The sequence below is a fragment of the Ceratotherium simum genome, chromosome X, assembly GCF_057802395.1.
Source record: "Ceratotherium simum simum isolate JZ-2026a chromosome X, ASM5780239v1, whole genome shotgun sequence".
Lineage (NCBI taxonomy): Eukaryota > Metazoa > Chordata > Mammalia > Perissodactyla > Rhinocerotidae > Ceratotherium > Ceratotherium simum.
The window spans coordinates 13,630,236-13,649,518 of record NC_141940.1 but is presented as its reverse complement, the minus strand read 5'-3'; the positions used below and the strand labels follow the sequence as shown (position 1 = coordinate 13,649,518).

Below are 19,283 nucleotides of genomic sequence, written 5' to 3'. Positions count from 1 at the left end.
TACTGAGGGAGAACCTGAGTATGCACATTTAACAAACATGCAGCCTCAAACAATGAGAGAAATACCCACTGCTGCAAAATGACAATCAAGGAAGGAGACAGAAAGATAAGACTGCCCTAAACACTTCCTAACGAATGCAGCAGGGGAGCATTGTGCAGGGGTGAAGATGGGAAAATATAATTTGAGTCACTTACCAACAAAACAGTAAACAGCTCGCGAACATATACCCTCTCTGTCTGGATCAGCTCATTTAGGACATGGCTAAAATGAAAAGACCATATTTATCAGTTATTTTATTCCTTTAGAACTGTACTGCAACGTTTCAACTATTATCATTATAAATTGTCTAAGGTAAAAATTGTTAATGCATAGGAACTACCGGTAGTTTTGGTTTTATCATCAAAGTATAAAATTAATTCTATGGTTTCTAGAATAAGTACCACTCACAAGACTCTTTAAAATATATTTAAAAGAAAGGAGAGCGGGGCTCAGGAGTTATTTTTAAATGAAAGAAAAAATTAATTTCTAACTCACTAAGCTTAAGAGTCAATTTACTAAAAACTCACAAAAGCTATTCCTAAAAATCCGGGGAATATTTTTTTGGATAGCACAGTTTCTGAGCTCTTTCTCTTTCACTTTCTCTCAAAATAAAAAGATATGAGCATTTTAGGCATCATTTTTCCTTTTTCCCAGTAATGTTCTGAAATTTTCCAAGACACAAAGTGGATTTATTACACTGGTTTTCCCAAGTATAGATCATACTTAAGTTTCTATAGTAATTTTGTTTACTGTCTCTTTAAAATAAAATGTATTTTCCTTCTAGTATGATTTCCCATTGACATCATATTTAAAATTCATTTCCTCACTCCCCAAAATAAGTAACCCATTTAATTTAATTTCTACCTTTGGCATCTTTTTTTTATCTTTACATTTTTAAGCATTACTTGAATATATATATATATATATATATATATATATATATATACATAGTCATACAATTTGTTCCAAAATACTGGCTACTTTCTCACAACTCTGTGAAATAAAACTTAAAAGATGAATATTGTTGTGTCTGGAATATTAACATAATATTATAAAAGTGAAAAAAGCAATGATTATTGTTAACATCTAAAAAATAACATTGTATATCTACATAATCCTTTGTAGTTTTTGAAACACTGTCCCATTCACTCTCACCTCTTTTACAAAAGAGGAGATTCAGATTCTGAAAAGGTCTAGTTAATTTTCAAGTCACATAAACAGAGCATAGGTTAGCCATGCCTAAATCTAGAACTTCTGACAGCTCATCTAGTGCTGTTTATGTCACACCCAGTTGAACCCTATTCTGTGAACTCAAAATTCCAAGCACATTCGCCTTGAACGCTGAATCAGAGATTCCTACTGGTAGATGTGTATATGAGTGTATGGTAATAAATAAAAGATACTTCTGTAAAACATCCAAGCTATTGTCATTGTCCAAACTGGAGGATTGACCAGAACTTCTCTTCTCCCGACATTCATGCACCACTTCAATCTGAAATGATGAAAATAAAAGTTAAATTAGCATCTATGTAGGTATAGTTCTCCTTCAAGGAAATCTAGCTCAAATTAAGTTTTCTCTAGGTCTTAACTGTGAATAAACTGAAAAATAACACTATGATTATTATTTGTCCAGAAATAACTTTGACATGTACTAGTAAAAAAATGATTTGAGGGGCCGGCCCCATGGCGTAGTGGTTAAGTGCGTGAACTCCGCTGCTGGCGACCCGTGTTCAGATCCCAGGCACGCACCAATGCACCACTTGTCAGGCCATGCTGTGGCGGCGTCCCATATAAAGTGGAGGAAGATGGGCACAGATGTTAGCCTAGGGCCAGTCTTCCTCAGCAAAAAAAAGAGGACTGGCATGGATGTTAGCTCAGGGCTGATCTTCCTCACACACACACACACACACAAATGATTTGAGTTGCCTAAGAGGACAGATTTAAGAAATTTATTTTATATATTAAGTAACATTTTATTTATTTGGCACTTTGGAAAAATGAGTTTAATTCATAAAAAGTTGATTGTCCAGATAACTAAAGATGGAAAACTTTCTAGGAAATATTACATGAATTCTTGAATTCTTGAACCAAAGATACACAACATCATTGACTGACCCTTTTCCTAATGACTCAGTGGCATCCTCATGAACATGAACTATATGATAAAATCTAATGATACACTCCAGGGCTAATAAGATGTGCAGAACTTTCTGTTGTTTCTTGAAATGGCTGTAACCTATTTAGCTCTCTCTGCTCTCTGCCACATATCAGTTGTTGCTACAAGTGACCTCTCTGATCATAAACTGCTGCCTTATTTTGCAGACTCCACGGGACTTGGACTGCCCTACTGAGTCAACTGCATGAGATCTGTGATGGTTATGTGCTCTTCAGAAGCATGTGAAGTACATTCCAGGGATCCTGGCTATATTGGACAGCTGAGCTTGCAAAAGGCCTAACCTCCAAGTAAATGTAGCATTACTTCGTAACAACTAGAAGCCAAAATGAAGTACGGGATCTATTTCATAAAAGCATTTTCACAAAATATGACCTACTCATTACAAATACACGTGGAAAAGAACAAACATTTATTGACTACTTTCTATACATTGTGCCAGCACAGTCCTAGGTACTTACCACACATCATTATATCTAATCCCCACAGCAATTCAGCAAACTATGGCATATTTATCCCCATTTTACAGATGGGAAAACTGAGGCTCAGAGAGGTTTAGCAACCGGGCCAAGGTTGCATACTTAATAAGTGAAACAGAGTCAAGCCACCATTATCATGCTCCCTCATTAAGTGTGTGCTTTGATTTACATCTTCTCAATGTACCAACTGTTATCATCTTTTTAATACTATAATAAGACTGAAAATACTGCATACTCCACTTATCAGAGAGGTATGCACCATTTATTCCTAACAGGTTTCTGAAATACAAGTTTGGAAAGTTCTGAAACATAAATTTATACTTTTAAATTCCTAAAGATTGTTCAAATTGACTTGAATTGGAAGAACATGTGCACTTTGCAACTGGGTTAACCAGCTACAAATCTCTCCAAGAAAATGTACAGAGCCACAGCTTTCTGTTTTTTCCTGGTGATATGCAAATGAATAAATACACATAGTGGAATGTTAAGGTAGTCATGAGTTGAAACTCAAAAGACATGTAAGACTATGGAATTCAGCATTGAGCCTGTTTCCTTCTTGAAACCAGAAGTTAAGGCTGTACAATATGATAACCAGGCAGAGTATATCAGTATAGGCCATCCACTAGCCTGCTAATAACTGCATAAAACACTTAGAACACTACCATATGCCACACATTATTCAAAGTACTTCACAAACATTAGATTATGTTATCTTTACACTAACTCCATGATGAGGGTGTTCTACTATTATCCCCATTTCATAAAGAAACTGAGTTCCAGAGAACTTACCCAAGGTTATACAGCCAGTAAGTGATGGAGCTGGGATTAAAAGCCAGGCAGTGTACTCTACAGTCTGTATCACTATGCCACACTGCCTCTGGGAGATATGTTCTTGTCCTTACTTACCATCAAGAACACATAAAGAAATGTAGAGTGCTGCAGTTATGATGAGGCTACTCTCTGCAGACACCAGAATATCATGGATAACTGAGATGGAATCTTCTATCTATCAAGAAACGAACAGATGTCTTTTGTGAACCTAGAGTATGGTTCATTAGAACCTGTCCTCTGTTCATGCTTCCTACTTACAGGACTGGAATAACTTATGAAAGAAATCTCCTTTGTAGAAAGGTGCAATGTTTATTTAGATTTACCAAGGTGGGGATGGGGGAAAGAGAAGCTAGAACTCATGAGATGTTCTACAGAAATTATTCTGAACTTGAGCCAAGACTTGAGAAACTGCTCATACACCTGGGGACATGCCAGTACTGCAATTAGACACAATGCAGCAGCAGCGTTTTCTTTTAGATTAAATAGGCTTTCAAATGCACAATATCGGTTTAGTGAATTAAAAATATGGTTTAAGCCCCCATACCGATTCTGCAACTATAGCAATAAAGGCAATTTTTAATTAACTAATGATATTTACTTTTAAGTTGCTCTGATTTTGTCTCCAACTCTTCTTCCCTGGTAGAGAAATAGTAAAGAAGAATTTCAAACCAGAATTAAAATCAACACTTTTAATAAAAAATCCATGCACGTTTATTAAATAAAGAGATAATATTCCAACGTATTTGGAATATTATTATTTTTAAATCAGACTATACGAAACAGTTGATTGATTAGACTTATCTATATGATTTCAACTTCTTATTGAGCATGATTTTGCTATGTATTCACCCATTCTCTCACTCATCAAACATTCACTTGATCGCCAAGCGAGCATGAAGCAAGGTGTTCATACTCATAATTATTTGCAGATTTAGTGTTCATTCTGACACATAAGCATTTAATCAGATTTTAGCTCACTGATTAACTGGATCAAAAAGAGTTTTGAAAAAATCTAAATTTGACTAATAATTATAGCATCTAAAAGTTATTTGGCACTTAGTACATGCTAGGTACTGTTCTAAGCCCCACTCATGCATTTTCTTTTTTAATCCTCAAACCAACCCCAAGATATAGGTGCTACTTCTATCCCCATTTCATAGATAAGTAACTAAAGTTAGTATCTTGTCCAAGAAGCAGAGGTGATATTCAAATCCATATAGTCTACTGTCAGAAGACATGTTTCTAACCACTATATAAAACATTTCCGAAGCAAATTAAAATGCTAAAACAAAACAAAAAACAACTTCATCAAAATTGCAAGCTTTAATCTTTCTGTCCTTCCTGTTTAAGCTTTCTTTTTCTTTCTGGTTAATCTTTCTGTTCTGTTTACAAAGAGTGAGCCCCTATATTATTAAGCAAGGAGTCCAGATGTTCCTACAAAGCCCAGGGCATGGTCCAGTCAAAGACTAGGTCAAGTTCCTAATTCTCAGGGCTGCTGAAAAGGCTGCCACCCACACAGGCTGCATGGATCTCTTCTCTCCATGGAAGGAACATACTTTTTTTCCTTTCCTCCTGGGCAGGAGCCACCGCAAGGCACACTCAGGGAAAGTCTACACTATTATGTTCTCTAAATTTTATACTTCACTTTCATTTATTTAAAAATATATTTTACATACAAATTTATGTTTATATAATCATATATGTAAATATATAAATATCAATTAGACTTAGTGGCAATTACTATATAAAATCAATTTCTTAATAAATACTGATGTCCGCCACTTAAAGACACCTGATATACAGAGATCCAAACTTATTCATAAAGGTAATTTAGGGAGCTTCACTAATTAGGTTTACAAATTAATTCTTTGCAAATACATTAAGAGATGAAAAAGGAATATATACATAACTTACGAGGAATACATTTTTTTCTGAAAAGCAAGGTAGATGTATTCATTCTTTTAACAATGTAAATATATACAAAACTATTGAGTTCCTATTCTATATGCTAAGTCTTGTGTTTGGTGCTGGGGATACAAACACGAATTGTACACAGTCTCTGCCCTTACAGAGCTTACGGTCTAGCAAGAGAGACAGAAAACAGGCAATTACACTAAATCTGAGAACAAATGAAGGGAGGGGCTTGTTATCACATAGCGTGAACACCTAATGGAACTGGGGTGCACAGGAGGAGCAAAGGCAGGAAGGAAAAGCTTACCTGAAGGAAGTGGCCTAGAGACAGGGAATCTGATGGAGGGGTAGGAGCCAGCAAAGGGAAAAGGGAAAGAGAAGGGAATAACGTTCCAGAGAGAGAACAGTATAGTAAAGTCCAAAAGGCAAGACGATTATAGGCATTTGAGAAGGGAAAGTGGGGAGACAGGGAGACTGTTGCAGTGGTCAAGGCAATAGATGCTGTTAGCTTGGAATAGGGACAGCAGCAGTGAGGGATAACAGTGGGGATGGAAAGAAGTGGATTTTTTGACTGATTAGAGGTGAGGTATGAGTGAGAAAGGGGAGCCAAGGTCCCAGGTTTGGGCCAATGGGGGACTCACAGTGCTAGCCACTGAGATGAGGAACACGGGAAGAGGAGAAGGTTCACAGGAGAACTGCGATCAGTTTGGAGTATGCTGAGTCTGAGTTGCCTACAGGAAATTCAAGGAGGCAAACTGTAAACACAGGTCTAAAGCTTAGGAGAAAGATCTAGACAGGATCTACAGTTTTGGAGCTCTAACTACATTTTAGCCCTAACAGACAATGTTCTTCCATAACTTCCCTCTGTATTAAATGTTAATTCAACAAATATTTTTTACATCCTGCTAGGTGCCAGGCACTGCGGTAGGTACAGGATTCTATTAGATGCAAATTAATAAACAAACAAAAACAAAGGAAAAAAAAACAGTCTGACTTATTTTATGAAAAAGTAACACTTATGTTTGGATTTGACCAAATCTTATATATTTGGCTTAGCAATTAAAAGTCTTGAAGAATTATTTGGAACTGATTGTTATAATCCCCATTACTCACAGAGCAATCAGGTAAAATGAACAAAGTTTGTAGCATAAATAATGCTTTAATTTAATTTATAAGCCATAACACATAATGGATAAAATCATTTATCCATCCACGTCATTTATTCAGTAAGCTGCCTTCTTCCTTATAAATACACTAGGCAGTCTTAAATTGAAGCAAACCCAAGCTACTCCCAACAAATAGTTCTACTGTGGATGACACATGAGTCTCTAAAATGAAAAAAAGCTGGATTCATTTTAAGATTGCCAATTGTTTTTCTTGTTTTCTTTTTATGAATGGTCATTCAATGAAAGAGATCGAGTTTAGAAGTATAGTCTACTTTTTATATAGTCATTTTCCAAGGTAAGTTTAATACTGAGAGAATAAGGGATGGTTATTATGAAAAAAGGGAGAAAGTTAATTGTAGGCAGAATGCAAGAATGAATTGTTGCTGGTTTTAGATGCCAAACTGGTTTTTCACAAGTACACAAACTCAGAAAATGTACTGACGAAAAGTAATAAAGATGGGTACCTTTTGAAAAAAGTTTACATGCTTGAAAGAAAGAGTATCCAACTCCCACTGCAGAAAGAAAGTGTAACGCCATTAAATAAGAATATCAGAAAGAAAAAAATGAAACAACACAAAACAAAATGTACTTTCAGTGACTAAGGCCTTGAGGGGCTCTTGGACAGTCTCTTCAAGAACCCTGTCCCTCAACCCAAGGTGTGCCACTTCCGAAACCCCTTTAGAAGAGTTGAGCTTTTAGAGGACTATAAAGCAAGAAGCCTTAGTCAGAGGGAAGGGATGTTCTAGTTTATTGAGTACTTCTTATATTCTATAATTTTTTTTAACTTTGTCTTCACAACAACCCTTTGAAGTCATTAGGTATTATTATTGCTATTCTACAGACAAGGACACTGAGGCTAAAAGAGGTTAAGTGAACTGCCCAAGGTCACAAAGCCAGTAAATGGAGCCAGAAATCTAAGCGAGGTCTGTCTTCTGCTTAGGAATATCAACCTATTCTATTTTAATTCTCATAGCTGTTGGTTTTTAATCCCATATTGGTTTTTTGTTCTCTTTACGTGTTTTTCCCAGTATCTTCCTAATCAATATTATTCATTATGGCATTGTTTATAGTTTTATCTGTGAGTATATTTTTATATTTAATAACTATTAACTACATAACTTTTATCATCTTAGCCTAGTTACCTGCTTTCATCACCTCTTTTTAATCTGAGCCATGCTGGGGCTGAACTGGAGTTTTATACTCATTATGCTTGGTTCAAGCTTTCTCTGAATTTCAAAGCAGTTCCCATACATTAATGAAGTCTGATTCTCTCAGATGAGAGAGACTGAATTTAGTCCCATGTTCACTCATTCAACTAACTTAAGGCCTCAGAGGCCAAATGACTCTCCCAGAGGAGGCCCCAGAGGCAGCTCAAGGGAAACCCTGGGGCAAATGGAGTCATCTTATTTCCAGAGTAGTTCAACACCACAGTGAAGACAATTATTTTATCCCATAGAAACAAGAAAGGAAATGGATATTACATGGTTAAAACTAGTCTACAAAGATTAAAACGAGAAAATGGACTCCGTAACAGTTAATTATTAGCAAAATTATTCTATTTACCTGCACCTATTTGGAAAAGGCAATCCATTCTATTATCTAAGCCATTCACTAGAAGCTAATAAGAACCAGGTAGTAGTTTATCCAGATAAGTAGCAAACGTGTGTGTGCACACAACAATGCATGTGTATACCAATTCCTCTACCTGCTGAAGAAAAGGGTGAGTTTGATGCTGGTAAAATGTTCATACTCATTGCAAGGCAGGACAATCAGTCCAGATTTTCATCATCCTGTACTATACTACATTACTACTATGTTTTACTATTGTATGATAATCTCAACCATGACTCCTGCCTTGTGCAATATAATTTAAACATGACCAAAGATGTTTAAATAAAATTTCAATTTATCAGGATTGAAGAACGAATTTAGTATTTACAACAAGAATAACAAAGTAAACAACAGCAGGAAAAGAAGAGATAGAAAAGGTGAATGTAAGATACTTTACCATGTTTAGGTGAAAAAAATGATGCTCTAGATCTTATCAAATTGTCGGAAGCAGGTACCACAAATCGGACTGGCCTCACATGTTTATCTGTCAGGTTCCTAAAACCAGCTTGTTGGTTCTCAAATATACTTCGAATGTTTTCAAGCTTGAGTTGTACAGTCTGCATTTGAACCTGTAAGTTGCACAAGAATTCTACAAAATAGTTTCTGAAATGACATCATTACAAATCTTATTACATCTCTCAGACTCAGACAGTCAAAAAATTAATTTAGAGTTTAAAATATAACTAGAAAAAATTTAGGAAAGTAACGGAAAACAGATTAATGTATCATCTTCACATGGTTATAAAACCAGAAGATCTCAACCAAAACAACTTGAAGAAGAAATTTATCAATCATTCATGAAATAGGTCACTGCATAAAGTGATTTACCCCTTCATTGGCTGGAAGGGATAATGGCTGGAAAAGAAGGCATGTTTTGCATGAGAAAGCCACCAAGTTAAGCACTGTCATAGTAGTTTTATCTTTTAGCCCTCAGGACATTCTCTAGTTCTCCATGTTGTAAAAGGCTCCTCAGAGCCACTGATGGATAATATACTCTGCTGCCCCTTCTAGATGATTTGAGGCAGTTAAGAGTTAAGCTTCATTGCTTCCAGAGAATCCCTTGGTTATGGCCATGGCCACATTTCTGATTTTCTGGGGCATCCCCTAAGATCTTCAGCTAAGCATGGATTTAGATACTGCTCCAAACTTAGAGTCAACTACACATTTTAGCAGCAAATAGCATCACAAATGCTCTTATCTACAATGTGGACAGAGTGCTTCATGACATCTCCAACTGAGTGGTACTGAACTAACCCATAGCTCTCCACCCTGCTAACACCAACTTCTGCCTGATCCTCTTCCCCAAGAAGCCCCAGATCCTTTCTTTATCCCTTCATCCTCAAACTGAGTAGGAAAGCCAGATCTGGGTTCACAGAGCATCTGTTGGTGGTCACAGCAGCACAAAGGAAAGATGTTTAGAGTAGAGTGCTCTTGACATGGGCCCATATTCTCCTAGGACAGCTTTAGGCCTTTCTCCAAGGATGCACAAGAAAATGTATGTGAGAGCTCCCAGTATGTGAAAAGAGTTTAAAAATAATGGAGTCAGAGCTCAAAAGGGGAATTACTCTATTATGCAGCAAGCATAAGCCTTTGGATTCTTTGATGCTTAACAGTGGCACTAATATCACCCCTAATCCTTAAGAGAACTGGGTAATTGCAATCTGACATAGAGTTAGCAGGGAAGTAGTAAAACTCTTAGCAACACTACTGCAATTATGTTTTTTTAAAATTTGTGAATTTGAAAAAAACAGCCTCTTACCTTGAGTTCAGGAGATAAAATTACATCAAATTCATACTGTAGGGTTTCAGGGTCATAATTTATAAAGGGCAGAGCCATTTCAAGAAAATTTTCGATGTCTTGGAGGGCTTTCTGAGCATCTTCTTTAGACTGAAACTTATCTACTTCCTGATTAGCTAGAAGACATTCTCCCTCATCACAGCACTGACGAGCCTGGTGAGCAAATCACACACATACACACACAAAACAAACCATGAATGAAGAAAGAAGAAATATGTTAGTCCCTTAAGAGAGTGTTTACCAGCCCTGGCTTCTGTGAATCAGAGTTGCTTTCAGAGCTGTTAAAAAATAAAGATATCTGGGTTCTGCCCCCAGAAATTATGATTCAGTAGCTCTGGGCCATAAGCCAGGCATTTAGATTTTTAGAGAGCTCCACAGGTATTTCTGATGCACAGCCAAGGTTGGGAAGCGCTGTACTTATTTCATAACAAGGAATTCATTCTGCAGCAGGAGTCTGGCCATTCTCTCAACACTAACATTTCAGCTGTATGCTATTTTCTCAAAATCGATAACTGAAATACGAATCTCCTAGCAAAATATAAAGTGTAATATAAATGCATAATGATTGCTGAGGACAAGGATAAAAGTTTTCTTGCCAGAGAAGGAGATGTACAGATTAAAATGTTCATGTTCAGATACAATACCTATAAGTGATACTCCTATTTTCCATTCCACTGCCAAGACCAGATCTTCTCTTCACTGCCTAATCAAGCAAGGGGTCAGACCCACAAGCCATGGAGGAATATTTTCCAGTCACTGTTTAATTTTTTTATTGCTGTAACTAGGAAATGTGGAATGAGTTTCAGGCTCTAGCAAAATGCCCCCAGGGCTTTTAAAAGTGTCCTGAGTGCACACTATCACCAGAGTGGAGGCTTCAGAGATGTATCCAAAATAGAAAGGAAGCCATCACAGCCATGATTTCAATATAACAGAGGCCAAAATTCTTACAATAATAGCCCTGCTATGATACTGCAGAAGTAGATGGATTAAATAAGCATAACCAAACTCAGTCCTCCAGACTTCTTACAAATTTAATTCCAAAGCTCTACTGGACCCAACCCTATAACCGCTGAGAAGGACCCAGGAAAAAAATGATCTTCTTTTTCAAAAATGCATCATGTTCCATGACACTACCTGTTGCAGGAGTTTATGCATTTTGAAGATCCTGCTCAGCTGTATCCGCTTGGCTTTGATCTCATCAACCAAAATATCAGATAGGTAACGGAGCTCGTTGCACCTCTGGCAGATCAAATCAAGCGCATAATGGTGACTTGTTGCAAGTCTGTGTCCGTGTAATATCACAAACCGAGCCTTTGCTAACAGATCCTGATTTTGAGAAAGAAGTAAAACAATAACTGCATGATCGCTGTTCAAATAGAGGGGAAAAAAAGAAAGTAACTAAGAAGCAAATCGGTTGAGCAAGGGAGATATATCGCCAAAAATATGATTTGACGTCATACTTCTGCAGGCTACAAAAAGGCTTCGTTACAGTAATTAGCTACAGCAGTGATGTCATCAGAAGCTCACGCGTTTCTGGTAACAACAGCAGAAAATTAACCAGCCCGCCTAGAATGTGGATGAGATTTGCTTCTCCTGGTATGTACAGATTTAGAACAGAACCGCTTCTATTAAATGAGGTACCATCAGGGCCGGCCCCGTGGCTTAGCGGTTAAGCGCACGCGCTCTGCTGCTGGCGGCCTGGGGTTCGGATCCCGGGCGCGCACTGACGCAACGCTTCTCCGGCCATGCTGAGGCTGCGTCCCACATACAGCAACTAGAAGGATGTGCAGCTATGACATACAACTATGTACTGGGGCTTTGGGGGGAAATAAAATAAATAATTAAAATCTTAAAAAAAAAATGAGGTACCATCAGCCAAATGAAAGCGAATGGATTTCATATCATCTCAGCCTTGGAAATCTTATTAGAGTTGTCATCTACCTGACTACTTTACATATCTGAAGTGAATGTCACACAGGTTCCATGTAAAAGGGATCTTAGCAGCCTTGTCTCCAATCTGTCACATACTGACTCTCGCAGTACAGTGACTGAAATGTAGCAGGAACACAGGAAATGTCTGTCGAGGTAAAATAAAGAAAACTGAAGCCCAGAATGAAGAAGTGACTAGCCTACCTAGCTAGTGGGAAAACCAAGTTAAAATAGGGAGTTGTTGTTTAATAGATATAGAGTTTCAGTTTTGCAAGATGAAAAAGTTCTGGAGATCTGTTGCACAACAATGTGAATATACTTAGCACTACTGAACAGTGCACTTAAAAATGGTGCAAGATGGGGTCGGCCCGGTGGCGCAAGCGGTTAAGTGCGCGCGCTCCGCTGCGGCGGCCCGGGGTTCGCTGGTTCGGATCCCGGGCGCGCACCGACGCACTGCTTGGCAAGCCATGCTGTGGCGGCGTCCCATATAAAGTGGAGGAAGATGGGCACAGATGTTAGCCCAGGGCCGTCTTCCTCCGCAAAAAAAGAGGAGGATTGGCGGATGTTAGCACAGGGCTTATCTCCTCACAAAAAAAAAAAAAAATGGTGCAAGATGGTAAATTTTGTTATGTGTCTGTTACCACAATTAAAACTAAAAATTATTAAAAACAAAACAAAATGAAAACAAACAAAACAAAAACAAACAAACAAAAAAGTCAAAGACCCATAGTTTCCAAGCCAGTTTGCCTTCTCTTTCTTGTGTACCATAGAGAGTTGTAAATGGTCCCACAATCACAAAGATCTACAAGCGTAATTCCAGAACTGGTCACCATACCTGCTGCCTCTCAATTTTTGTTTTTAGATTCTTGTGGTTCACCCATAGATCTGTTTGCTGAGAATGCACTTAAAAACCATGGCCTTGCTGTCACATACAAGACAGAAGAGCAAAGCTAAGTATTTGCTCTTCATTTGCTAAGTATTAAAGTTATGAATCCAAGCTTTTTTTTTTTTTTTTGAGGAAGACTGGCCCTGCACTAACATCTGTTGCCAATCTTCCTCTTTTTTCTTTTCTTCTCCCAAAGCCCCAGTACATAGTTGTGTATCGTACTTGTAGAGTGGTAGCTCTTCTATGTGGGACGCCGCCTCCGCATGGCTTGATGAGCGGTGAGTAGGTCCGCGCCCAGGATCTGAACCAGCGAACCCCCGGCTGCGGACCACCGAAGCGGAATGCATGAACTTAACTGCTACTCCACCGGCCGGCCCCAGTCCAAGCTTTAAGAACAGTAGAATAATGACAGCTGGCTCTTTTGAGAACTTACTGCATATCCATATATCCCAGATACTGTGCTAAATGTTTTATCTACAACATCTTAATGAATCCTCATGATCACTCTGCAAAGTAAGTTATTTCATCCCCAATTAATAGATGAGGACATTGAGGCTGAGGAAATTGAATCAATTTACCCAAGATCACACAGCTAGTAAGACTAAGTAGATCTATCTGTATGAATCTATGTTTGGTTCAACTGCATATATCTCATGATGGATATTTAAGGAATTATGTTCTTGTATGTTTCAATCATTTTCAAGTACCAAGTAGCATTTTTGATAGACATTTTTCTAGCTTATTCCCATTGGTGGGTCTGAAACAGTTCACATCATTGTCTCAGAGACCTCCTATTACAACTACATGACCTATCTGCAGTGTCACCTCAGGCTCACATTGAACAGAACAGAATCCAGACAAATATTATTAAACCAATTATACATATTGCTGCTATGAGAGATTAATCAGAATAAGGGTTTATACCACTAAAAACCATCAAAATGTAACTATTATACTCCATTAATATAGAGAACATCTGAAATGTAATCTTACCTGAGAATTCTCATCTAAGTTTTCCAACTTTTTTATTTTCTGTTTCACTTGAGCGATATTCCCTGTTACATCTGCCAACTCTGCTTGTTGGTTTAACAGAAGTTCAACGTCACTCACAAGCTAAAAATAGGAAAAAATAAATCTTAAAAGCACACAAATCATTAAGCATTTTCCCTTAATAATTAAATTTTGTAGGAAATGCTATCAAATAAGAACATCAATATGGAAAAATTGCACATATGGAAAATATTTTCAGTTATTTTATTCACAGAAATTGATATAATCTGTTAAAATTTAACCTCCTAGACATCAGTGTGTTCTGATGATTCATATATCACTATCAACATGTGAGGGCACGTATATGTGGAAGTGTATGGAAGTATGTATATGTGTATATACATGCATATATATTCCCTATCTCTATGGTGAATGGTTCTAGAAACAAAGACCCTTCAGTAGCAATGAGTACACCTAGCACCCAGATCTTGGTCTTTAATATAATTTCCCAGAAAAAAACAGAGCTTCTCAGGAAAATTGCTGGTCCCAGGGCTCAGGCAGAGTAGGAATAAGATGAGCTTGGAACATCTCTTTGTGCCAGAAAGTAATGAAGTCATAAAAATAATGTTTGGACATGTCACAGGGACACAGTAGCCAGTTTGAAACAACAAAATAGTAATGATTAGGGGCCGGCCACATGGCTTAGTGGTTAAGTGCGTGCGCTCTGCTACTGGTGGCTCGGGTTTGGATCCCGGGTGCATACTGACGCACTGCTTGTCAGGCCATGCTGAGGTGGCGTCCCACATACAGCAACTAGCAGGATGTGCAACTATGACATACAACTATCTACTGGGGCTTTGGGGAGAAAAAAGGGGAAAAAAAGGAGGAAGATTGGCAATAGATGTTAGCTCAGGGCCGGTCTTCCTCAGCAAAAAGGAGGATTGGCATGGATGTTAGCTCAGGGCTGATCTTCCTCACAAAAAAATAAAAAATAGTAATGATTATAAACCGTTGAAAAACTAGAAAGCCATGAACCCAATAAATAGATAAATAAATAAATGGGGAGAAGGGAAGGCCCTTGCTTACAGTGGCATGACTACGTGGACTGGTGAATGTGGATGGGACACCAGAGTTGGAAAATCAGCATTTCACAACCACCATAGTAAAGATTGGTTGAAGCAAGAATCATCAATTGATGCTAAATCTATGTGGATCAATTGATGAGGAACAAGATATTTGTATGGCCTTAAATTTTCTCCCCACATATTTCCTACTAGTTACAAGGGGAAAAAAGTAACTATACAGTGGAGAAATTCAACAGCACCCTGACTGGGTGATCCAAATCCACATCAACAATGAGGGGCTGGTGGACTTCATTTATCTCCATATGTGATACTCTCAGAAGGACACATCACTTACGTAGTATTCTTGTTGGTCATATACAGATTAATCTAATCGTGAGAAAATGTCAGACAAACTCAAAATGAAGAACATTTTATTTTAAAAAGGACTGTATTCTTGAAAAATATCAGCGTCATAAAAGACAAAGCAAGGCTATGGAAATGTTCTAGATTAAAGGAAGCTAAAGAGACATGACAATTTAATGCAATAACTAACCATCTAGACTGGATCCCGTACTGGAGGGAGGAAAATGATATAAAGGACATTAGTGAGTCAATTGACAAAATTGGAATACTGATGGTAGATCGGCAAAAGTATTGCATGATTGTTAAATGTACTGAATTTGATAACTGTACTGTGATTATGCAAGAGAATATTCCTATTTTCTCTATATATTCAAGAATATCTCAAGTTTGAGAATATTCAGACTTTTCTGTAAGTCTGAATTTCCAAATAAGTTTGTTTTTAAGCTAAACTCCTAAATATATAGAACCTATCTGCATGTCACTATGAGATACACATCGTGTTAGTGAGATTACAATCTAAGACAAATGACAACAATACTGATTAGAGGCAACAATGACTTGAAGAAACAGAATATAACCACAGGACAAGAATTCAGTAGGGATGCAAATCAACATATAAATAGAGACATAATGGGTATGTTCAGGAAAAGTGCTATCTTTGCATGCATTCGACTGGGGAGGAGGGAGAGACACAAATATCTGGAAGGACCAAGAGCAATTCGACCTTTTCTTACTTTAAGGAAGGCTTCATTAAGAACATGGCATTTCAAAATCTATTTAAATCACAGGAGGGAAAGGGCTGGGAGTAACTGAGCCCTGTGTCCAGAATGCAGTGCCCCTCCCAAACCTAATTCTGCTGGAACAAATGAAATACCAAGCAAGTAAGCCACTCATGGGTAGAAAACAAACTGGCCACAGGCAAGAGAGAAAAGAAGTGATTTTTCCTTGGATCCTCCAGTAAAGTACTATGAAAGTCTGAGGAGCCTGGGCATGACTGCAAAGAAAAGAAGAAACCAAACCTATGTCTCTTGACCATATACGATAGATTTTCCAAAAGGATCTAACTAGAATATACTTTAAATAAAGTATAACAAAACATGATTTAATTTTATCCATCAGGCTTTTCACAGAAATAAATTGCTGGATCAAAAAAATGTTTTTAGACCATACGAAATATGGTTGGCATAGGTCTATGGTATTTTAAACAATCAAGAAGGAAGCTGGTATTATTTCTTTGGAAAGCTATCCCAGAGTCTGAAAGCATTTTATATCCAAATAAATTTGAATAACAAACATCAAGGTAGATAGCAACTTTGTCCCCATCACATATGTGAGCACTAAAGTGCTTTTTTGTAGGAAATGAGTAAGCCAAAGAAGTAGAAGTCTTGGCTTTTTAGTAATTGTTTTCGTCATTCAAGGTCAAGTTGCACTCACAGTTGCCTCCTTTTCATCTCTCTGGGTATAAATGGGCATCTTCTGTGACTGTATTTCTGATGATCAAGGAATAAGAACCTCTGACAGAATGAAAAGAAATGTATAAAGGAATGTTTTAACTGACCTCTTGAAAATCCTGCTCAAACTTCCATAGCTGTAGATACTGCTCCATTTTTAGTTGGTGTTTTTCCCAAAATCCATCAAAAGCTGTTTCCATATCATGTACTTGAGTCAGCAATCTTAACAAAGAAAAGTCATAGAATTCCTTAAAAATAACGATTTGTTCTGTAGGTATGTAGATAAATCTTGTCTGGACATTAAGAATTATAGGCAAAGTCATAGCCCATGACACTTGGCCAGGTAGAGACCATCAATGTCCACAATGACGCCCACAATGTCCTCTTCTACAAGCAAACTAAACTCTGTGAGACGAGTCAGGAAGGAGTTCTCAGATTTCCAGGGGTCCAGGAAAACTTTCACACTTAACAGATTGCAGCGAAAAATGTATAATTCCCTTTCAAAAGTATAAAATAAGTAACTCTAAACCAAAAAGAGAATACTCACTTATTAATAGTTTGCCAGTCACCACTTATTTGCTCATGATGGTCAAGTCTTGAACTAATAGCTTTTTCAGTGTGAGGCACTTCCAGATTTGTTAGCAGAATTTTTCCTTCTTTGGTTACAGCTGTAATATCATTCTGTACAAAGGCACAATAGGATCTATCAGCGTGCTAGTAAGCTAATCCGAATGACCTGAAGAGAAGGAAGCATACACCTATAGCATGCAGAACAGAAATGGCAGTTCTGGAATGGCCTTTGATTTCACAACTGAAAAATCAAGGAATACTTCAGTACCACAGAATCCAAAAGCTGCAAGGATCTCCAAGGAGCCTCTGCGTATTAAATGGATGTTGCAATCAGTATTTTTTGTGTGTGTGTGAGGAAGATCAGCCCTGAGCTAACATCTGCCAATCCTCCTCTTTTTGCTGAGGAAGACTGGCCCTGAGCTAACATCCGTGCCCATCTTTCTCCACTTTATATGGGATGCCGCCACAGCATGGCCTGACAAGCGGTGTGTCAGTGCGCGCCTGCGATCCGAACCGGGCCGCCAGCAGCGGAGCACGCGCACTTAACCGCTACACCACAGGGCCGGCCCCAACAATCACTATTTTTATAAGATCTTTCCAGGCAGAAGTACCCCATGCTCCGTTTGTAGCCTCCTTCTCTTACTGATAGAAAGTTCTAATTTATTCTATTCTATTCTGCTAATATGTTTAATGTGCTCCAATAAAGTAGTAGTAGCATAATAAAGTTACAAATAATATTTAATGCATGTTCAGATAGAGTTAGATGCCTTTCCTACTAATCCTTAATTGTTACCAATCACTACCTGCCATAAGTATTATGTTACTTCACATTTGGATTAATTAATTCCTCATAAAGCATACGCTTCTATTTAGAAGGTCTTAACCTTGGAGGGTGGATTCTTCAGGCATCTAAGAGTGATCTATAACTTCCTTCAGGAGATCCAAGGGCCTTCTGAAATTTTAAGCAAAAATCTGGGTGTACATGTATTTTTCTAGTAACAGGTTCCATGACACCACCACTAATATGAATAAGAAGATAAACATTAAGAGCTAATACTTTTGAAGTGCCAACTAGTGTCAAACACTGTTGTACATACATCACATACTTTACTTCATTTCATCCTCACAACCACCCTATAAGGTATGGAAGTGTCATCACCATCACCACCATCATCATCATCACCCTCATGGTACATATAAGGAAACTAAAACTCAGAGAAGGTAAGCAAATGACCCAATCACACAGCTTGTGAGGGACAGAACTTTCTTTCCTTGAACAGAGTTTTGCTTTTAGATTATGATTCAAAATTTCAGCATCTTTCCTCTTCTGAATTTAAAAATGTCACCTCTCCTGAAAGCTTGTATCTGTCAGTGCCCCCAGCATGCCTATTATCACATGAAGGACATGAGTCATACAGGGATGCTTGGTGCTTGTTCAGATCATTCTTAAACTTTTTGAGGAAAGTGAATCTAAAAATACTCAGTAATTGTCTGAATTGTGACTCAGAATCCTTCACAACACAACACTCCAGACAATTGGTTAGGAAAGCAAAATCCACATGCCATCTGTGGTCTACTGTAGAAAACATCAAGAACTAGTATTCTGTGGAAAAGAAAGCTTGTAATCAATTTACCGATGTTTGCCTTGGTCACAATGCTAGTATATGGCAGAGTTGGGACAAGAAATCAAACCTGCTAACTTCCATCAAGCTCTCTTCCATTTCACATTGTACCTGTGGCAGACCTTAAAATAAAACACCTGTCTTCCTCTTGATTCTCACTCTAGCTTTCCAAATGAGAGGGCCTTTCCATAAGATAAAGAATACCTGACACGGGCCGGCCCCATGGCGTAGCGGTTAAGTGCGCGTGCTCCGCTGCTGGCAGCCCGGGTTCAGATCCCAGGCTCAGATCCCAGGCGCGCACCGATGCACCACTTGTCAGGCCATGCTGTGGCAGCATCCCATATAAAGAAGAGGAAGATGGGCACGGATGTTAGCTCAGGGCCGGTCTTCCTCAGCAAAA

The 19,283-nt window shown here is 38.0% G+C and overlaps 1 protein-coding gene across 10 annotated transcripts in view; it reads right to left on the bottom strand.

Moving 5' to 3' along the window:
* Positions 1-19,283, bottom strand: part of MCF2 (MCF.2 cell line derived transforming sequence) — a 108,571-nt gene that overhangs the window by 30,663 nt on the left and 58,625 nt on the right. For 9 of the 10 annotated variants that reach the window (XM_087426655.1, XM_087426656.1, XM_087426653.1 and 6 more), the window contains 10 exons: positions 17,239-17,372; positions 16,799-16,913; positions 13,817-13,936; positions 11,143-11,334; positions 9,970-10,161; positions 8,608-8,779; positions 7,064-7,111; positions 4,121-4,158; positions 1,443-1,531; positions 195-261 (listed from right to left, as the gene is read on the bottom strand). In XM_087426655.1, coding sequence (XP_087282781.1) covers positions 195-261; positions 1,443-1,531; positions 4,121-4,158; positions 7,064-7,111; positions 8,608-8,779; positions 9,970-10,161; positions 11,143-11,334; positions 13,817-13,936; positions 16,799-16,913; positions 17,239-17,372 — 1,167 coding nt within the window. The remainder of the gene's footprint in view (positions 1-194; positions 262-1,442; positions 1,532-4,120; positions 4,159-7,063; positions 7,112-8,607; positions 8,780-9,969; positions 10,162-11,142; positions 11,335-13,816; positions 13,937-16,798; positions 16,914-17,238; positions 17,373-19,283) is intronic. The other variant, XM_087426654.1, reaches the window with a different exon arrangement.